This window comes from Hevea brasiliensis, chromosome 14 (assembly GCF_030052815.1).
Source record: "Hevea brasiliensis isolate MT/VB/25A 57/8 chromosome 14, ASM3005281v1, whole genome shotgun sequence".
Classification (NCBI taxonomy): Eukaryota; Viridiplantae; Streptophyta; class Magnoliopsida; order Malpighiales; family Euphorbiaceae; genus Hevea; species Hevea brasiliensis.
In genome coordinates, this window is record NC_079506.1 from 22,783,748 (window position 1) to 22,803,476 (window position 19,729).

General features: G+C 28.3%; 1 protein-coding gene across 3 annotated transcripts; it reads left to right on the forward strand.

Moving 5' to 3' along the window:
- Nucleotides 1–1,718: 1,718 nt before the first annotated feature.
- On the forward strand, nt 1,719–19,407 carry LOC110637274 (serine carboxypeptidase-like 17). Of its 3 annotated transcripts, none has more exons than XM_058134015.1 (13): nt 1,719–2,237; nt 2,366–2,511; nt 2,709–2,788; nt 2,888–3,010; nt 14,861–14,963; nt 15,316–15,353; nt 15,490–15,591; nt 15,741–15,872; nt 15,993–16,157; nt 16,507–16,578; nt 16,663–16,790; nt 18,834–18,947; nt 19,034–19,407. In XM_058134015.1, the coding sequence occupies exons 1-13, from the start codon at nt 2,056–2,058 to the stop codon at nt 19,149–19,151; spliced, it is 1,503 nt and encodes a 500-aa protein (XP_057989998.1). In that variant the 5' UTR covers nt 1,719–2,055; the 3' UTR covers nt 19,152–19,407. The 3 variants fall into 3 exon arrangements, with proteins under 3 accessions (XP_057989998.1, XP_057990000.1, XP_057989999.1); XM_058134017.1 differs by having other exon boundaries at nt 1,723–2,237; nt 18,875–18,947; nt 19,034–19,172; XM_058134016.1 differs by having other exon boundaries at nt 1,757–2,237; nt 15,783–15,872.
- The last annotated feature ends 322 nt before the right edge of the window (nt 19,408–19,729 follow it).

Consider the following 19,729-nt stretch of genomic DNA (forward strand, 5'->3'; position numbering starts at 1 on the left):
TCAGTTTAGGTTTACCCCTTCTTTTCTTTCTATCCTCTACCCTAATATGTTTTACTTGTCTAATTGGAGCCTCTGTATGTCTACGCTTCACATGACCAAATCACTTCAATCTCCCTTCTCTCAACTTATCCTCAATTGGTATCACTCCTACCTTTTCTCTAATACTCTCATTACGAACTTTATCTAGTTTAGTATGGCCACTCATCCACCTTAACATTCTTATCTCCGCAACTCTTATCTTAGACACATAAGACTCATTCAGTGCCCAACACTCACTACCATATAACATGGTCGGTCGTATGGCTGTACGGTAAAATTTTCCTTTCAACTTATTAGGAATCTTGTGATCACATAAAACTTCTGTGGCATGTCTCCACTTCAACCATCCGGCTTTAATCCTATGACTAACATTCTCCTCACATCCCCCATCTACTTGAAGGACTGAGCCGAGATATTTAAAGTGATTACTTTAGGACAGTATCACTCCATCCAAACTAACTCCATCTAAACTAACTTCTTCCCTATCACCAGTTCGGCCTTCACTGAACTTGCAATGCATGTATTCTGTTTTCGTTCTACTTAACTTAAAGCCCTTTGACTCTATAATACTTCTCCAAAGCTCTAGTTTTCTATTAATTCATCTAGTAGAACTATATCATCCGCAAACATCATGCACCAAGGGATACTCTCTTGTATATGTTTCGTTAATTCATCTAAAACTAATGTAAAAAGGTAAAGGCTTACAGCTGAACCTTAGTGTAATCCAACTGAGATAGGAAAATCTCTTATGTCCCCTCTCACTGTGCGAACAATAGTAGTTGCTCCTTCATATATGTATTTCAACACTTATATGTACCTAATAGATACTTCTTTTGTTCTACCACTCTCTATAAGATATATCTTGGAACACTATCATAAGTCTTCTCCAAATCGATAAAAACCATATATAAATCTTTCCTCGCATCTCTATATTTCTCCATCAAGCTTTTGATGAGAAAGATCGCTTCTATAGTTGCATTTATTCAACTCAATTCAACTCAACTCAACTCAACCAGCCAAATAACTTTTTAACCTGCAGAACAGTTGCGTTTACTTAATTTGGTTATAATAAGATTTAGGAGTAACAATTTCGATATCCAGTTTAAAGTTCAAGAAACACGCCGAGACTGCACAGAATAAGGTTCTTCCTCTATCTTGTCAACGACATATTTACAGTCGGATTCCACCACCACCGAGTGGAAGGACAAGTCCAATGCCAGTTGCAGACCGAAGGACCAAGCTGCCGCTTCTAAAACAAAACGGATGCCCATCACCCAGAACTCTCCTCGTTGCACAAGCAAGCAGAGCACCGACCCAGAAGAGTACAGAAAATTATCGCCCAAACCAATCTAACCTTGTCCCGGAGCACCATTTCGTACGAAGGAGGAGGGATCCATCTCGCACCTACCCGAAATTGACGATCTGGCCACTGAAGGTACCGCTACCTCAACCTCCAGTTCAGTAGACACGTGACTATCGCATTGAGCTTGGACGCTAAAGGTACTAATGAAAATACGATTGCGACATGAAGTATTAGGTGTTTTTTCACATGTCAATCTACTTCAAAATCAAGCTTATCTATCTACCATTCAATCTATATATAATAAAATATTATTTTACTTAAAATTTAAGAGATAAAATAAATAAATTTTATAAAATTATTTGTTTTAAAATAATTTTATCATGTCAATTCTACATTTGTCTCTTCTTTTGGGTGGGTTGCCTCGTGAAAACCTACCATTCCGAACTAAAAATAGTATTTCTTCCGGTCTATTGAAATGCAAACAGGTGAAGAGAGGCCGTTGTAAGACTGAAGCTTTCAATTTAATTGAGTTTTATCAACTTAATCAATTCTATTAACAGAGCCTTATCTCTTTATATTAGATATCATTAGCTAGCTATCAAATTAAGCTTTGTCCTCTTAAAAGAAAATTATCAACTTTATCTCTTGATGAACCACACAACGTCACTGAAAAAATAAAAGCAAGGACAGAACTCAGAAGCACCACGTCATTAATGCATATATATATATGTGTCCAAACATCAAAAGCGATGTCATTTATCCCATCTTCGTTGATTAAAAAAATGTTGTCACAAGTTGTTATTGTTTTGATCTTCACCAACGTTGTTGCATCACAATCCATCATCAACACTCTACCTGGGTATAATGGAGAGCTACCGTTTACGCTTGAAACAGGGTGAGTACAGATACCTTATATACCCATCTTTCAGTTTCATCTCCTTGTGCAGAAAATTCAGTCTACATTTGGTACTAAATATACAGTGAAAAATGAAAATATAATTGGGTTTTGATTAAGTATTGCAGATATATTGGAGTAGGAGAGATGGACGAGGTGCAGCTATTCTACTACTTCATTGAGTCTGAGAGAAGTCCAAATCTTGATCCTCTTGTGCTTTGGCTTACCGGAGGACCTGGCTGCTCTGCTTTATCTGCCATTTTCTACGAAATTGGTATTAATTGTTGTTTCATTTTCAGATAAATATGTCAAAAATTGCCACTGTCAGCAACACGTTATAATTAATACTTCACTCAACAAAGAATTATTATTATTATTATTATTATTATTATTATTATTATTATTATTTTCCTTTCTTACTATTTAATAAGATATATCTATAATTAAATATATTATTGACTTATGGTGCAGGACCAATAACTTTCAACTACTCAAACTTTAGTTGGGGTGCTCTACCAACATTGGTGTTGAACCCTTACTCATGGACCAAGGTGAGATAAGATATGGACAGCCACTATAATTTTTTATAGCAACATTTTTAGTAGAAACATGTTTTTTATAACCACTATTTTATAAATATAATTTTACAGGTCGCAAATATAATATTTTTAGATGCACCTGTAGGCACTGGCTTTTCCTATGCAACTACTTTGGAAGGATATGAAATTGGTGATCTCTCGTCAATAGCACAAACCTATGAATTTCTAAGAAAGGTAATATCTATATATAGACTTACATATTCATGGACTTTTTTTTTTTTTTTTAACTCATTTATTGTAAGATATCTATATATAGACTTACATATTCATGGATTTTTTTTTTAACTCATTTATTATAAGGCAAAGACATAAGTTACATGTAGGGGTGAGCAGATTTCGGTTCAAACTGAAAAATCGAATCAAACTGAGTCAATTCGATCCAATCGGTTCGATTTGGTTTTATATTATATAAATTTAGGTTATTTCAGCTCGGTTCGGTTTTAAAGAGAAAAAAATCGATTAAATCGAATAGAACCAAATAGTAATTTATATGTTCAAATCAAACTAAATCAAACCGAATCGATTTTTATATATATTAATTGTTTAATTTCAATGATTAATGGTTATTGGGTTCAAATCAAAGTCAAAATTAGACCAAATAACTTGAAAATCAAGTATAAATTAAAAATTAATTAAAAATCAAAACCGATCGGTTTAAACCGAACCAAACTGAAATAGAGCGGTTTAGTTTGATTCAATTTTTTACCTATTTCGATTCTATTCAGTTTCTAAAATACATAATTCGGTTTTTATAATTTAATTCGATTTGGTTCGAATCGAATGCTCACTCCTAATTACATGCTAATATCTATTTACTAAATATATAAATTTTATATATTTATATTTTATATTTATGATAAATTAAATATAAGTAAAAATTTTCCCACATTCATAACATAAAAATGTTAATTAAATCTCCACTAACTAATTTTCTTTTCTTCCCTAAAAGGACAAATGTATGTTATTCGCTTAAAGAAAGAAACCCCACTCTGAAGATTCACAGCCAGCCCAGTTCAAAAGCCCAATCAAACCCAAAAAAAAAACTTAACCCATTAACATACTCTTCCCAACTTAGAACCCTAAGATTACAGAGAAAGAAGTGTAAGAACCATGACCACCTTTTGTCCACCGCCCAAGTTGCCAATCAATGGAAGAACTGAGCAGAGATCGAAACCAAACAAATGCAGCCCTGCAACACAAGGCGCTACGATGGTCATCCTTCCTCGCACAGTAAAACCATCAATTAGAGTAAACTTCCACACCTTTATAGAGGCCGCAAGTTTAACTCCATACTATGAAAGAGTGTTGTCGCAAAACTCAAGGCACATGAAACCAACCGGGATTACCTTCTTAGTCATGATGTAGAAGCAAATCTTGAAAATACTTAGCAGCCAAATTTAGAAAAACTCTCTTAACTACATTGAGCAAACTCACTTCAACTGAATCAGCACTACCCGTTAGGTCTAAAACCAACCCATGCAGACAGTGAACAGCGGGCAAATGACAAAAAAGGTGTAATAAAAAATACAAAATACAGAAAAAGGATGACTTTAAAATTAATTACCAAAAAGGAGTGAATTATGCTGAGTTGGACGAAGTGAGTGCGGGATGCTAACTATAATAGCGTTTTTAAGGTCCGAACGCTATTCAAAATAGCATCCGCGCCAAAAATGTGAAAGGAGAGCTGGACGCTATTCAAAATAGCGTCCAGCTCTCAAGTTTAAAGGTTGGACGCTACTTATAGTAGCGTCCAACTTTTTTTTTTTTTAATTTTTAATAATTTTATTTTATATTTTAAATAAAATATAAATATTATTTTAATAATAAAATTATAATATATAATATTATATATTATAATATTTTTATTATAAATATTATTTTTTAATTTAAAATTAAATTAAAATTTAATAAAATAAAAAATTAAAATTAAAAAATAAATAATTAAAAAAATTTAAGAAAAGTTGAACGCTACTATAAGTAGCGTCCAACTTTTTTTTAAAATTTTAATAATTTTATTTTATATTTTAAATAAAATTAAAATATTATTTTAATAAATAAAATTATAATATATAATATTATATATTATAATATTTTTATTATAAATATTATTTTTTAATTTAAAATTAAATTAAAATTTAATAAAATAAAAAATTAAAATTAAAAAATAAATAATTAAAAAATTTTAAGAAAAGTTGGACGCTACTTCCAACTTTTTTTTAAATTTTTAATAATTTTATTTTAAAATTAAAAAATAAATAATTAAAAAAATTTAAGAAAAGTTGGACGCTACTATAAGTAGCGTCCAACTTTTTTTTAAATTTTTAATAATTTTATTTTAAAATTAAAAAATAAATAATTAAAAAAATTTAAGAAAAGTTGGACGCTACTATAAGTATCGTCCAACTTTTTTTAAAATTTTAAATAATTTTATTTTTCAAATTATTAAAAATTTGAAACAAAGTTGGAAAGTAGCGTCCAACTTCTCTTAAATTTTTTTAATTATTTATTTTTTAATTTTAATTTTTTATTTTATTAAATTTTAATTTAATTTTAAATTAAAAAATAATATTTATAATAAAAAGATTATAATATATAATGTTATATTATAATTTTATTTATTAAAATAATATTTATATTTTATTTAAAATATAAAATAAAATTATTAAAAATTAAAAAAAAAGGTTGGAGTAGCGTCCAACTTTTCTTAAATTTATTTAATTATTTATTTTTTAATTTTAATTTTAATTTTTTATTTTATTAAATTTTAATTTAATTTTAAATTAAAAAATAATATTTATAATAAAAATATTATAATATATAATGTTACATATTATAATTTTATTTATTAAAATAATATTTTAATTTATTTAAAATATAAAATAAAATTATTAAAAATGTAAAAAAAAGTTGGACGCTACGTCCGACTTTTCTTAAAATTTTTTAATTATTTATTTTTTAATTTTAATTTTTTTATTTTATTAAAATTTAATTTAATTTTAAATTAAAAAATAATATTTATAATAAAAATATTATAATATATAATATTACATATTATAATTTTATTTATTAAAATAATATTTTAATTTATTTAAAATATAAAATAAAATTATTAAAAATTTAAAAAAAAATTGGACACTACTTATAGTAGCGTCCAACTTTTAATTTATTTAAAATATAAAATAAAATTATTAAAAATTTGAAAAAAAGTTGGACACTACTTATAGTAGCGTCCAACTTTTCTTAAATTTTTTTAATTATTTATTTTTAAATTTTAATTTTTTCTTTTATTAAATTGTAATTTAATTTTAAATTAAAAAATAATATTTATAATAAAAATATTATAATATATAATATTACATATTATAATTTTATTTATTAAAATAATATTTATATTTTATTTAAAATATAAAATAAAATTATTAAAAATTTGAAAAAAAGTTGAACGCTACTTATAGTATCGTCCAACTTTTCTTAAATTTTTTAATTATTTATTTTTTAATTTTAATTTTTTATTTTATTAAATTTTAATTTAATTTTAAATTAAAAAATAATATTTATAATAAAAATATTATAATATATAATATTACATATTATAATTTTATTTATTAATATAATATTTATATTTTATTTTAAATATAAAATAAAATTATTAAAAATTAAAAAAAAAGGTTGGACGCTACTATAAGTAGCGTCCAACCTTTAAACTTGAGAGCTGGAGGCTATTTTGAATAGCGTCCAGCTCTCCTTTCACATTTTTGACGCGGACGGTATTTTGAATAGCGTCCGGACCTTAAAAACGCTATTATAGTTAGCGTATCGCACTCGTTTCGTCCAACTCAGCATAATTCACCTTTTTTGGTAATTAGTTTTAAAGTCACCCTTTTTCTGTATTTTGTATTTTTGATTACACATTTTTTGTCATTTGCCCGTGAATAGCAAACTAATCTTTTTATTATTCATATACATTTATTTAAATTTCAGATGAGTAATTTATTCTAATCTATTTTTTAGTTTTATTAATATTTAAATTGATAATATTATAAGCACCATAATACTATAGCTGTCATTATTGACGCTATTATGCCATCACCATCAGCACTTATGCTGCTATAATCATTCAATAGTATAAAACATAAAAAAATATATATATATAATTTTATTATTTTTTATTAACAAAATTATTAATAAAATAATTAATAATTTTAATTAATGTGATGGCAACAGAAGTGGCATCATGATAATGGTGGTGGAGGCGATAATAATTTAAATTGATCCTACCTACTACATGTTGAAAAAATAGGAGCAAAGAGAAATAATAGGAAGCTCAAAGCAAAAAAGACTTGGTGAAGAAAACTCTATTAAGAGGTATAAGTTAAAAAGTTTACAACTCACCCACACTGAGCTTTGGTGTATATTAGTTAAAAATTTTACAACTTACTCACACTGAGCTTTGGTGTATCTCACCACACCATGTTATACTTCCACTTACCTCTTTGTTTACTCACGTGCACACATAAGATACCACTCACACTTTGCGTCAAGGGCAAACACTCATTTTTATACACTCAAAACTCTAGTGTTTCTCACTCTCACTTGTACTCTTTGGTTGCTTGCTCTTGCACATAAAATTTACACACACACACCTCCATTTATTGTAGACGAGTGACGATAGGGGTGACCACGGTTAATAAGAACGACCGATTACGATTTTTGAATTTTTGTTTTAGATTCAATATAGTTATGAACCTAAATCAAATCTTCATAAAATAATTTGAGAGATGATTCTTGAATCAATGGTCTTTGAATTGTCGATTTTGATTCAAGTCCCAATTTAAAATGATTTGAAAGGTGTTTCAAAGAAAGATGGCTCAAAACAGTTTGAGGGCAGTTCGAAAAAAAAAATAAAGAAAAATTTTATTAATTTGAAATTAGGTTATATTTGTAAAAATATTTTTTTTTAGAAAATTTTCAATTAAAATAAAATAAGAAAAAAGATATTGAAATTATTTTATCTTTAAAAAAAATTTAAGAAGATGCATTTAATTAAAAAATTAGAGATTAAATTAATTTTTTCTTAAAGAAATTTGAATAAAAAATGCATAAATTTAATTTTGCCTACATATCATCATGGTATTTAGAGGAATTAAAGTTTATAATTCTATTGCTTGAGAGAGTATTGAGAATTAAAGAGAGCACAGAGAATTTAATATTTATATAATTGAATTAGGGGTGAGATGTAGAATTTATTGAGTTTTTTTTTAAATCACCAATTTGGTTTGATTTAGAATCAACGGTTCAATCCAGTTCACAGTTCCTAAAAAATATAAACATGAACCAAACTACAAATTTTGACCATTTCAGTTCCGATTTGAAATCACATCGTGGCCACCCCTAAATGGCAGTGAGAGAAAGCTCTAAAGATGCTTTTATATGGCAATGGTTCTGAAGTCTTCCATAATGGTTGTTATTTCTAGAATTTTTTGCAATTTTAAAGAGGTTTGAGGCGATACTAAATTTGTTCAATACTCTGCCTCATATTGACTCTTTATAAATTTATTTTCCTTCTCTTTCTTCAAAACTCCGTATTTGTCTTCATAATAGTTGTTTTTAGCTATTATATATTGCAAAGTATCTTCATGTTCTTTTTGTTTATTATTATCTAAGATATCTCATATCCTCCATGTCTTCGATGTTTACTTTTATTTGACTCTTTAAAAATGCCCTTTGACTTTAACTTGTCTTCCCAACTTGACTTCTCTTTACTTCTTGTACCATTACCACTTCTTCCTCTTCAGCTTTCCCTTGTCATTTCGTAACTCCATCTCTGATTTATTTTTTACTTGAAAACCCTAAAAGCTCCTCCACTAATTCTGGACAATTATGCAATTCTTGGATTTTCTCCCCAAATCCTTTTATCAATGCTTCCTTCTCTTCTTTACGATCACATTCTTCAATTGATGTCACAATAAAAGTGAATTCGTTGTCTTTGTCCATTACTAGGCTTAAAGCTACCTCATTAATGCTCGAACTTAGATTTGACTGATGAATTGTTCCTTTCTTAAAGTCAATTTCTTCTTCTAATGGAACTTCTTCAAAGAAGAGTTTGATGTGGTCAAGTCCCATTCTTTTTCACTAGCGCATGGTTCAACTAACTTGGTTGTAGCAAAGGACGCTTATATATAGGTTCCATTCTTCCTTACTGTCATACTGCACCTAAAAGCTTATTGAAGTGACAACATTTCCTTGAATTGACTTCTTATTGAGCCAACAATCCCATGCGTAATGTCCTTTTCCACCCATAATTAAAGCATTGAACATTTCATCATCGAAGCCTTGAATAGTGTGTATCATTTTGATATTTACATTGTTGAGCTCCCCCTAACTGTAAGCTTACTAATTGATTATAGGGGTGAGCATTCGCTTCAAATCGAATCGAACTGAACTTAACTGAATTAAATTATGAAAATTAAATTACATATTTTAGAAATCGAACCAAATCGAAATTGATGAAAAATTGAATCGAATCGAATTGCGCTATTTCGATTCGGTTCGGTTCAAATCGATCAATTTTGATTTTTGATTGATTTTTTAATTTAGACTTGATTTTCAAGTTATTGGGTCTAATTTTGACTTTGGTTTGAACCTAATAAACATTAATCAATGAAATTAAACAATTTATATATATAATTAAATATAATTCATAAATTCCCCATAAAAATAAATCAATTCAAAAATCGATTTGGTTCTGTTCAGTTTAATCGATTTTTTCTCTTCAAAACCGAACCAAACTAAAATAACTGAAATTTTTATAATATAAAACCGAACCGATTAAATTTTAAAATCGAACTGATTAAACCGAATTGACTCGATTCGGTTCGATTTGATTTTTCGATTTAAACCAAAATCTGCTCACCCCTAGTTGATTATTTGACCGTTCTTGATTTTTCTTTAGTTGCCCACTAACATTCAACCCTTGTCTACCTCCTCGTCTTTTGTTGAAAAAGGCTTTTTCTTCCTTTTTTGAGAAAGTCCCCACATTTTTCTTCCCTAGCATTTCCTATTCAGCTAGTAAATTTTTTAGTTCTAACAATGTCGATTGGGTTGCTTAACCACGTATTGCAATGATGGTAGGATTAAACTTCGATCTTAATCCATGAATAATAATTCTTTTCATTTACTTCACTAATTTTAGACTCAAGATCTAATTTAGTAATTTCATAGCAGAGAGACTTTACTTTTGTATAATAATTATTTACCATCATTTCCTTTTATGAGGTAGACAAAGGCTCATTCTCCAATAATTATAGGCAAGCATCATTTCTCTTTGTGAATAAAGTGGCATAGGCATCCTATATCTCCTTAGGCGATTGTGCATCTTTGATGTGCTCAAGCAAGTTGTCCTCCACAAAGGTCTCAAGTTCAAACATGGCCAAATTCTTGCTTTAATCATCCATGCTTCTTTCTCCATGACATCTATAGATGGTCTTGACATCTATAGATGGTGTTATCTCATCGGTAAGGCCCCACAAATTATAGCTTGTAAATAGGAATGTATACATGTGCGCCAACACTTTTTTTTATAAGTAGAAATTTATTAATAAAATATCTAGAAGAAACTTAGAAAAGAACAATATAAGGTCCCAAAACAAACAGCTAGAACACGAAAGCAAAAAATATTCAAAATAGAAAAACAAGGAAGCAAGATGAATCCAAAACAAAACCTCAAAATAGCTAGGAACCGAGAGATACAAGGCCAACCAAAAAAGAGGACCTAAAGAACAAATAACAACAACATCAAATTCTTTTGCAAAATTTACCTTAGCACATCCAAAAACCCGAGGCCATATCAAATGAGTAAAAAAGAAAAATAAGATCCCTCCAATCACATAAAAGCAATTGGTAGAAACCAAGCGCATCAATAGTTATAGTTGGTGCTATTGAGCTTCTCAATGCTCCCCACTATGCTAGTTGAATCTGCCATCTTGACTTGGCATAACCTCACTTATAATTACCAAGTAAGCGTGGTCTTTAACCAATAAGCTTTACAGTCTCAACCTTTACACAAGTAGAATCTCCATCAATCTTAGATAATTAATTGATAGTGTTGCCCTTTGGTAACTTAGCACAAATCCTTGATTCTAGGCTTTTTAGAAGAATTAGTCCCAAACCAATGCGTTGCGCTGCCTGACTATATCTAATAGAGTCTCATCTTGCAACACTTTAATTTTCATGCCCCCTAACCATTAAGCTCTAACACGAGCAGAACTTCAAGTAGCACCTCGAATAGTTACCACAATCAATGGTTTTAGACCATTAAACTCTATACCAAATTGTTGGAAAAATAGGAGCACTGAGAATAAGAAGCTCAAAGCAAAATGGACTTGAGTGAAGAAAACTTTTATTAAGAAGGTTGATTTGAAATTTTATAACTCTCTCACAATGAGCCATGGTGTATCTAACCACATCATAGTGCACTCCCACTTACTCTTCACTCACGTGCAAATACTAGACACCACTCATACTTTGCACTAAAGACAGACACTTGTATGCATACTCATACACTTGAGTCTTTCTCACTCTCTCGTACTCCTTCACTATCTTACTCTTGCACAGAAAATCTGCACAAACATGCACTTCAATTTATAGTTGTTGTGATAAGCCACAACCATATAAAGTAAAGAATATAAAATTTAATATGTTTTGGCATAAGCCCACTCCACCAACAAATTACCATCAAAGAAAAATAATTACAACTATTAATTATTTTTTTCACCCTTAAAATCTTTCAAACAAAACTCACAGAATTCAACATACCTCTCCACTTCGTAAGCTCTTTATAATATATTTCATACAATGTTCAACCAACTACACATATATATAAGTTACTAAAATCTAGTCCTTTTAGGACTCTAATTATTAAACTTCATAATTTAAATTCTACTAAACTTCGTAAATAATTATACTTCCTAAACTAATTATACTTCTTAATTCTAATTGGACTTGGACTCTAACAATCTCCACCTCTAAGTCAAATGGAATTAGTCTTCATAATTTCTGCAAAAATCAATTTTCTTTTGGTTACTTTCTTGCACTCTTGATTATTGATGTTGACTCTTACTTCTACTTGCATTCTTCCAATCAATGTGCTGCCTTCCAATTTATAAAGATTCTTTGCACCAATTTTCTTACCCTTCATGATCACAAAAGCACCTCGCCTAACTCTCATGACTCCGCTAGAAATCAAACACTCATAACCCAAAGAATTCAACTTACTCAAGGAAATTAAGTTCTTTTTAGATTTTGGAGCATACTTCACTTCATCGAATACTTTTACTCGACTACCATGCAGCTTGATCTTCACTTTTCCAACACCTTTAACTTCCATCTTATTTCCATTGGCTACCATCACTTTTTCTGCTTTCTTTTCTTCAATCACATCAAACTACTCTTTCTTTGAGCAAATATGGAATGGGCAAGTAGAATCCATTAACCACTCATCTTATAATGGATCTTTTGCCTTCTCTTTATCATCATCCACATTCAAACATTCACCATCAATGCCATCATCCATTGCAATTGTTGCGGTTCCTTCTTTTTCTTTTTTGCGACTTTTCTTGAATTGTTTAAATTATGCAAAATCTCCCTTCATCTTCTTACAATGGTATTAAATGTGATCCTTCTCATAATAATAGTAATATTCTCTATCTTCATGGTCTACTCGTGGCCTTAAGCTCGATCTATTATTCCTTCTCTAATTGTTTTCTCGTGGATTGCTTCTACCATGATTAGAACCAGCAATAAAAGCTTCACCTTCATTGCTGCTACCTATTTCTTAAGCTTCTCATCATCCAAAATAACTGCGGTAACCTCCTCCACCTTCAAATCCTCCTTCCCAATTGTTAGGGCTATTACCAAGCTTTTATAAGATTATCAAAGAGAGGTTAGAAGTAAGAGGGCTTTATCTTCATCATTTATCTTCACAACAACGCTAGCCAATTGGCTAATTAATTTATTAAATACATTAAGGTGCTCGCTCGCATCAGTACCTTCATTCATTCTAAGTTGGTACAACTCCTTCAAGTATAAATGAATTGTGACTGACTTTGACATATATAAACTCTCTAATTTCTTCCATAAAACATCGATAAAGTCTCCTATAGGACATTGTACTTCACATCTGGGGCTAACGTCAATCTAATAATGCTCACAGTCCTTTATTGAAGATCCTCCCAATCATTTTTCATGGTCGTTGGTTGCTTCTCGTTCAATGCTTTAATTAATCCTTGTTATCCAAGGACATTTTTCACGATGCTTTTCAATAAACTGAAATTATTTTTCCTATTGAATTGCTCCACTTTAAATTTTGCGATTACCATCTTTGACATCTCGAACCACAGCTCTGATATTATTTATTGTGAAAAATCATACTCATACAAAATAAAGAATACTAAATTTAATGTGATTTGGCATAAGTCTACTCCACTAACAAATTCACTTTTAAAAAAAAATAATTACAACTACTAATTATTTTTTTCACTCTCAAAATCACTCAAATAAAACTCACAGAATTCAACACACCTCTACACTTCAGGAGCTTTCTATAATACATTACATATAATAGCTAACCAACTATATATATATAAAAGCCACTAAAACTTAGTCCTTTTAGAACTCTAATTATTAAACTTTATAATTTTAATTTTATTGAACTTACTAAACTAATTATACTTCCTAATTCCAATTGGACATAGACTCTAACAATAGTAAATCAATGGCAGTTATAGGAAGCTTTAAAGATGCTTCCATACATCGGTGTAAAAACTTCTCCAAGTCAATGACGAAGCTTCAACAAGCTTTCTTGAATGGCAGTGGTTCTAGAGTTCTCTATCATGGTTGCCATTTCTAAAGTTTCTTCACCCTTAAAGAAGCTTGAGGTAGTTGAATTTCTTCACAAAATAGAGTTTTTATGGAATAATTAAAATATGAATTCTCACAACCACCCATATATTAATGGGTAATTGGGTTATAACCCATTAAGAGAGTGTTTGGTTTATCTGTTGGATGCAGCTGATAGACACTTAAACAGGTAAATTAGAGTATTTGGTAAGCTTAAAAACATAAAGCTAATAGCTGATGAGTAACTAATATGGTACCCATCAGCTGCAGTTTGTATTAGTTCTATTTTTAGAGCTGGTTCTCATCAGTTAATAGCTTATTTGATTTGATTTTTTATTTTGACTATATTATCTTTTTTCATTTAACTCAAAAATTAATATTATTAGTACTTTTATCTTTTTCATTTATAATTTTAACATCTTTATTAACTTATTTTAACTTTATTAAAATATTTTTTATTAATAAGGTAAAATATAAAATATTTATTTACATCTAAAAACTTAAAATTAATTATAAGTTTTTCCTTTATGAAAATTATAATTACTTTGTTATTTTATCTATATTTTTAAAGTTATTTAATTAATTTTTAAAAGAATTTAATTATTTTCTTATTTCAATAATAAAATAAATGATATAATATAATAGATTAATAATTATATATTTATTTTAATAATATAATAAAGGATATAATATATTAATTTAATAATTATATTTTTAATTTAATAATAAAATAAATAATATAATATAATAAATTTATAATTTTATATTTATTTCAATAATAAAATAAATTATATGATATATACTCTTATTAGTCATTTTACATATTAACAGCAATAACTAAAAATAGTTTTACTAAACATTTAACATAAATCAACTGCTATCAGTTATCGGCTAGCAATAACAGTTATCAGCTATATTCAATAGTTAAACCAAACAAGTTCTAAATCAAAACAAGCTATAAATCAAGTATGTTTTTTGCAAACGAGTTGAGATTAGTTTAATTAATTGATATAATATACATACAAATAATTGGAAGTTGGAGTCATCAATTCATTGTCCAAGTTACCCTTTTGCCAAATAATAAAATTTTACAATTTGACTGATTATTTTTTAATGTTGATTACGCAGTGGCTTTTGGCTCACCCAAAGTTTGTCTTTCATCCACTCTACATTGCTGGTGATTCTTATTCAGGCATTATTGTTCCCATGCTCGTTCAAGATATAACTAACGGTAGCTTTTTTGCTTATTGGAATTCTTCTTTAATAAAATTTTTGGAATTATTAATGATATTAATTTATTTTATTAAGAAGCTTTAACTTAATGAAACTAGAATCGTTTCGAGAATTATAATTAAAGTCCTAATTAAAATCCTGATTTAAATCAATTATACCAAAAAAATTTTCTGTTGTATGAATTGTTTAATCCCACTTTATGCTATACAGAAAAAAAAAAAAAAAAAAAAAGAAAACTCTGCCCTAATATATCCAATACTGCAGAAATTCCTAATTAGCTATCCACATAATTTTTTTTTTGAAATTCCTACCACAATTTTCTTTTAACTTTTTTAAATATCATGTTGCAGGTATTGAAGTTGGAGACAAGCCACTCAATAATATAAGGGTAAATAGGTTTACACCCAGTTCAATCTATCATTTAAATTACTTTCGAGTTGCAAGTGATTACTTATTATAAAATATGAGATGAAGGTCATTGCCATGTAATAATTGGACTAAATGGTTCTTCAAATTGGATTCAGGGATTTTTTCTAGGCAATCCATTGACCGATGAAAACATTGATATGAATGCAAGAGTTATATTCGCTTACAGAAAGGCACTTTTATCAGATGAACTTTATGAGGTCTGTTGTTTTATTATTATTAATTTATATTTTGAAAATTAAAAATTTAATTAAGAATTTATAAATTTATGAATTTCAATTAAAAAAATATGAGATAAAATTGAGAAAAAAGTGTAAAATTTAACCTTTTTTTTTTTTTAAATACACAGTGCAAATTAAAATGTTCAAAGCTGCTCTTTTATATTTTCCAGTCCACAAAAAAGGATTGCAAAGGAGAGTACTATTTTCCTCCAGATCCAAGCAATGTAGCTTGTATTGCTGATCTCCAAGCTGTCAATTATGTGAGATGGATTCTTTCTTTTTTTTTTTTCTTAGGATATAATGTGTTTCTTTGCTCTCTATATACTTTTTCTATATTGACATTAAGAGTTGTTAATAACTAAAGCTATCTCATCGCACAGTGCCTTGACAAAATATTTTTATCGAACATATTGGAGCCCGATTGTGTTACATATATATCTCCACAACAAAACATATCAACATGGAAAATTGCAAGCTCTCTTCTGGAAAAGAATTTCATTGATGTCCCAGTTTCAACTAAGCAATTTTCAGAACCATGGTGTCGGGTAACTCTCTCTTTGTGATTGATTACATTTCGTTAACCTTATTTTATTAGATGGAATTTGAAGTTGTGTAGAAATTACTTAATTAAAGGATTTGGAGAAGGTTGGTTGATGTATGCAGTGTTACCTTGCATTGCAAAGAGACTGTTTCCGTGACTTGAATTTGTGACCTCCCAGTTATAAATGGAGTAAATTTACCATTACACCAAAATTGCCCTCTCTTAAAAATGATTGCCGACTTAGATTTAATTTGATTATTAGAAATAAATTTACCTTAAAATCAATTGCCAATATTCTTGCTTCTTACTAAAATAATTGTGACACAGCTCTTCTATCTTATGCCCTTTCGCAGGCTGACAACTACGTGCTCTCGTATATTTGGGCTAATGTCAAAGAAGTACAAGCTGCTCTCCATGTTCGAGAGGTACAGCAAATAAAATTAATCAAGTATTTTATTATTATTATTATTATTATTATTATTATTATTATTTGCTTTGTCAATGAGCAGGGGACCGTAAAGGATTGGCAAAGATGCAATTCAAGCTTAAGAGATACCTACTATGTACAAGAAATCAAATCCACTGTTTTGTATCAAAAAAACCTTACCAACAATGGCTATCGGGCTTTGATATACAGGTTAGAAAGTAAGATTTAACATGCATATAAGAAATCATAAATTTTCAAATGATCACCTAAAGAATTTCCACCAGTAAAAAATACATATATGTAGGTTTTTTTTTTAATAAAATTTTCAATTTATATATATATAAGATGAAGAAATTAATGATATAACATAAAAGCTTTAACTCTAATAATGTTGCATTTTTAATATTTTTTTGAAGAATGGAGAAAAAAAATGGCAAACGTTTGCACTATATCACAATTAAATTTAATTTTTCAATTGTTTGGGAGGTTTCATTTCCAAAAGGGCGCTAACCAGGTGAGGAAGACTCCCATATATATGGCCCAAATCTTTCCTTCCCGTTTTCGATGTGGGACATGAAGTTCACTCCAGCGCGTAGCTGGTTGAACGAGCACGTCCCAACCCCATCCCTAGGTCGTGACAAGCTTACCAGCTTCCGCCTGGTGCGTCCTCGCATCACACAACATACTAGAGGGAGTCCAGCTCTGATACCAAATTGTAACAGCCCGATCCTTCTCCAATTAGTATTGTCTGCTTTGGCCTGTGGGCCTCACGGATTTGTCCCTTGGGAGGTTTCATTCCCAAAAACGCCCTAACCAGGTGAGGAAGGCTCCCACTTATATAGCCCAAATATTTTCTTCCCGTTTTCGATGTGGGACACGAAGTCCACTCCAGTGCGTAGCTGGTTGAACGAGCACGTCCCAATCCCATCCCTGGGTCGTGACAATTTTTTTTATTTTATAGTCAAATATTTATTATTTGTCACAATGGTAACTAATGGATTAAATTAAATTTAGATATTATAATATAGTTCTTGAAGTTTTATTTAATTAATAAAATAGCTCATTAATTTAAATTATTTATATTTAATTAATTTTTATTTATTATATAATATATATTTTATATTTATTTTTATTAAAACTTTATACTAAAAAAATCATTTGAATTGATTAAAATATATTTTAATGTTAAAACATTATATTAGTTATATAATAGGAATATTTTTTTTTATAACATCTAACATAATTCAAATTTGAAATTTCAACTTAGTATTTGATATTTTTTTATTTTGAGAATTACAAATATATCATAAGCTATCCATGGCCTTTTTTTCTAATTATAATTATTATTTTTAGCATCTTTTTTAGTAAAAAGTGTGAAACATGGACTTAGAAACGCATTAGATAAACCTTTCAGCATGATCATAAGTGCAATATATGTAAATAAAACTTGCGACATAAATTTTTGGATGTTTATAATTTTGTGATTTATTATTAATTAGTATAATTATTGTTTTCTTGAGATTTTAGTTTTGTAATTAATTTATTCTTTAATTAAAATAAAAAAGATATTTTAGTTATAATTGAAGATTTATCTATCATGCATCCAATATATAGTTCACTCTAATTAATATATGTATTTTATTTAATGAATGTCATAATTTATGTGGAATACATTTTTTTCAATTATATATTTTTTTCAAATTTACTTTGTAAAAAAGTATGAATTTATTTTTTGATATATAGATTCGTTTGACTTGATTTAAAAAAATAATTACATTAATTTTTAATTACATTAATTTCAAATAATAAAAATATTTTTTGATATAAAATTTTAATTGAAAATAAATGTAAAATATATTTTATATAGTAAATGTATTTATATAATATAAAAATATTTATTTATTATATATAATAAATATATTTTCTTTTTAAATATAAAATTTAAATCAATATATTATTTTGTTAGTAAATAAAACTTTAGACAATATATTATAATTTACTTTTAACTTTCCTAAATTTAAGTTAGTCCTTTTGAATATAATAATTACTAATCATAAAGATTTGACTATAACACAAAAAATTAAAAAAATTGACTATAATTAATTTAGCGCAAACATTTAACCTTTTTATTCATTAAATATATTCTTTATTTTTTTAATTAAAAATTAAATTGGAGACCTCACAATTTTACGGGAAATTAAACTGATTGATATTTTTAACTTTGCTCTTACAAAACATATCTTATATATGCAGTGGTGATACTGACTTGGGCATACCATATGTTGGCACACAAGAATGGATAAACTCTCTAAATTTGACCATCGAGGATGAGTGGCAGCCATGGTTTGTCAGTGGTCAAGTTGCAGGGTTGGTTTTCAAATCCAACTTTGATTAATTCGCAATTTTTTTTTTCCCATGATCTAGCCATTTGAAAATAATTAATTTTGCTGCAGTTATGTAACTACGTATTCGAAGAATAAGTACAGTTTGACGTATGCAACTGTCAAGGCAAGTATAGCCCTTTGCTTTGGTCTACCTTCATGGATAGTGTTGAACTCTAGCAAAAGCTAAAAGCAAAATTTTCAATATTTTCTTTTTTTTTTTTTAATTTTTTTTCTTGATCAGGGAGCAGGTCACACAGCTCCAGAATATAAACCTGAACAATGCCTTGCAATGATTGATAGGTGGCTTGCGGATTATCCATTATAGGATATATAAAGTTCTACCTCAAAATAAAAGGAAAACTTCTTCATTATTTTAATTTCTTAGCTTTAATTATTCATTGTTGTTATGAATTATGAGCAGTGAGCTTATTGATTTGTAATAACCTGCATCACTTGCACTTCCAATGGTTCAGGAAATTTTCCTAGCAAAATATTTAGTCTTCCTTAGTGCTCTTAAATTTTGCTATAGTCAAACCTTGTAGAATCTTCTAGCAATTACTTAACTCTCTTGGCCTTTATTTGAAATTAAAATTTTACAAGAATTAAATTTAATTGATTTTTTTAATTAATTTTCATATTTAAAATTTAATAGTAAAAGAATTTATTTTTTTTCAATTTTAAAAATTCATTTAAAAAAAATAAAATTATATAAAAAATAATATAATAATGTAATAATTGAAATAAATTCTTTTTTTTATAAATGAT

Excerpts from the sequence above, each read along its gene's own strand:
- LOC110637274 (XM_058134015.1), top strand. The coding sequence starts at position 2,056 with ATGCATATATATATATGTGTCCAAACATCAAAAGCGATGTCATTTATC. Across the intron at positions 2,238-2,365 it reads CCGTTTACGCTTGAAACAGG|ATATATTGGAGTAGGAGAGA; the intron begins GTGAGTACAGAT and ends TAAGTATTGCAG. Across the intron at positions 14,964-15,315 it reads CGTTCAAGATATAACTAACG|GTATTGAAGTTGGAGACAAG; the intron begins GTAGCTTTTTTG and ends ATCATGTTGCAG.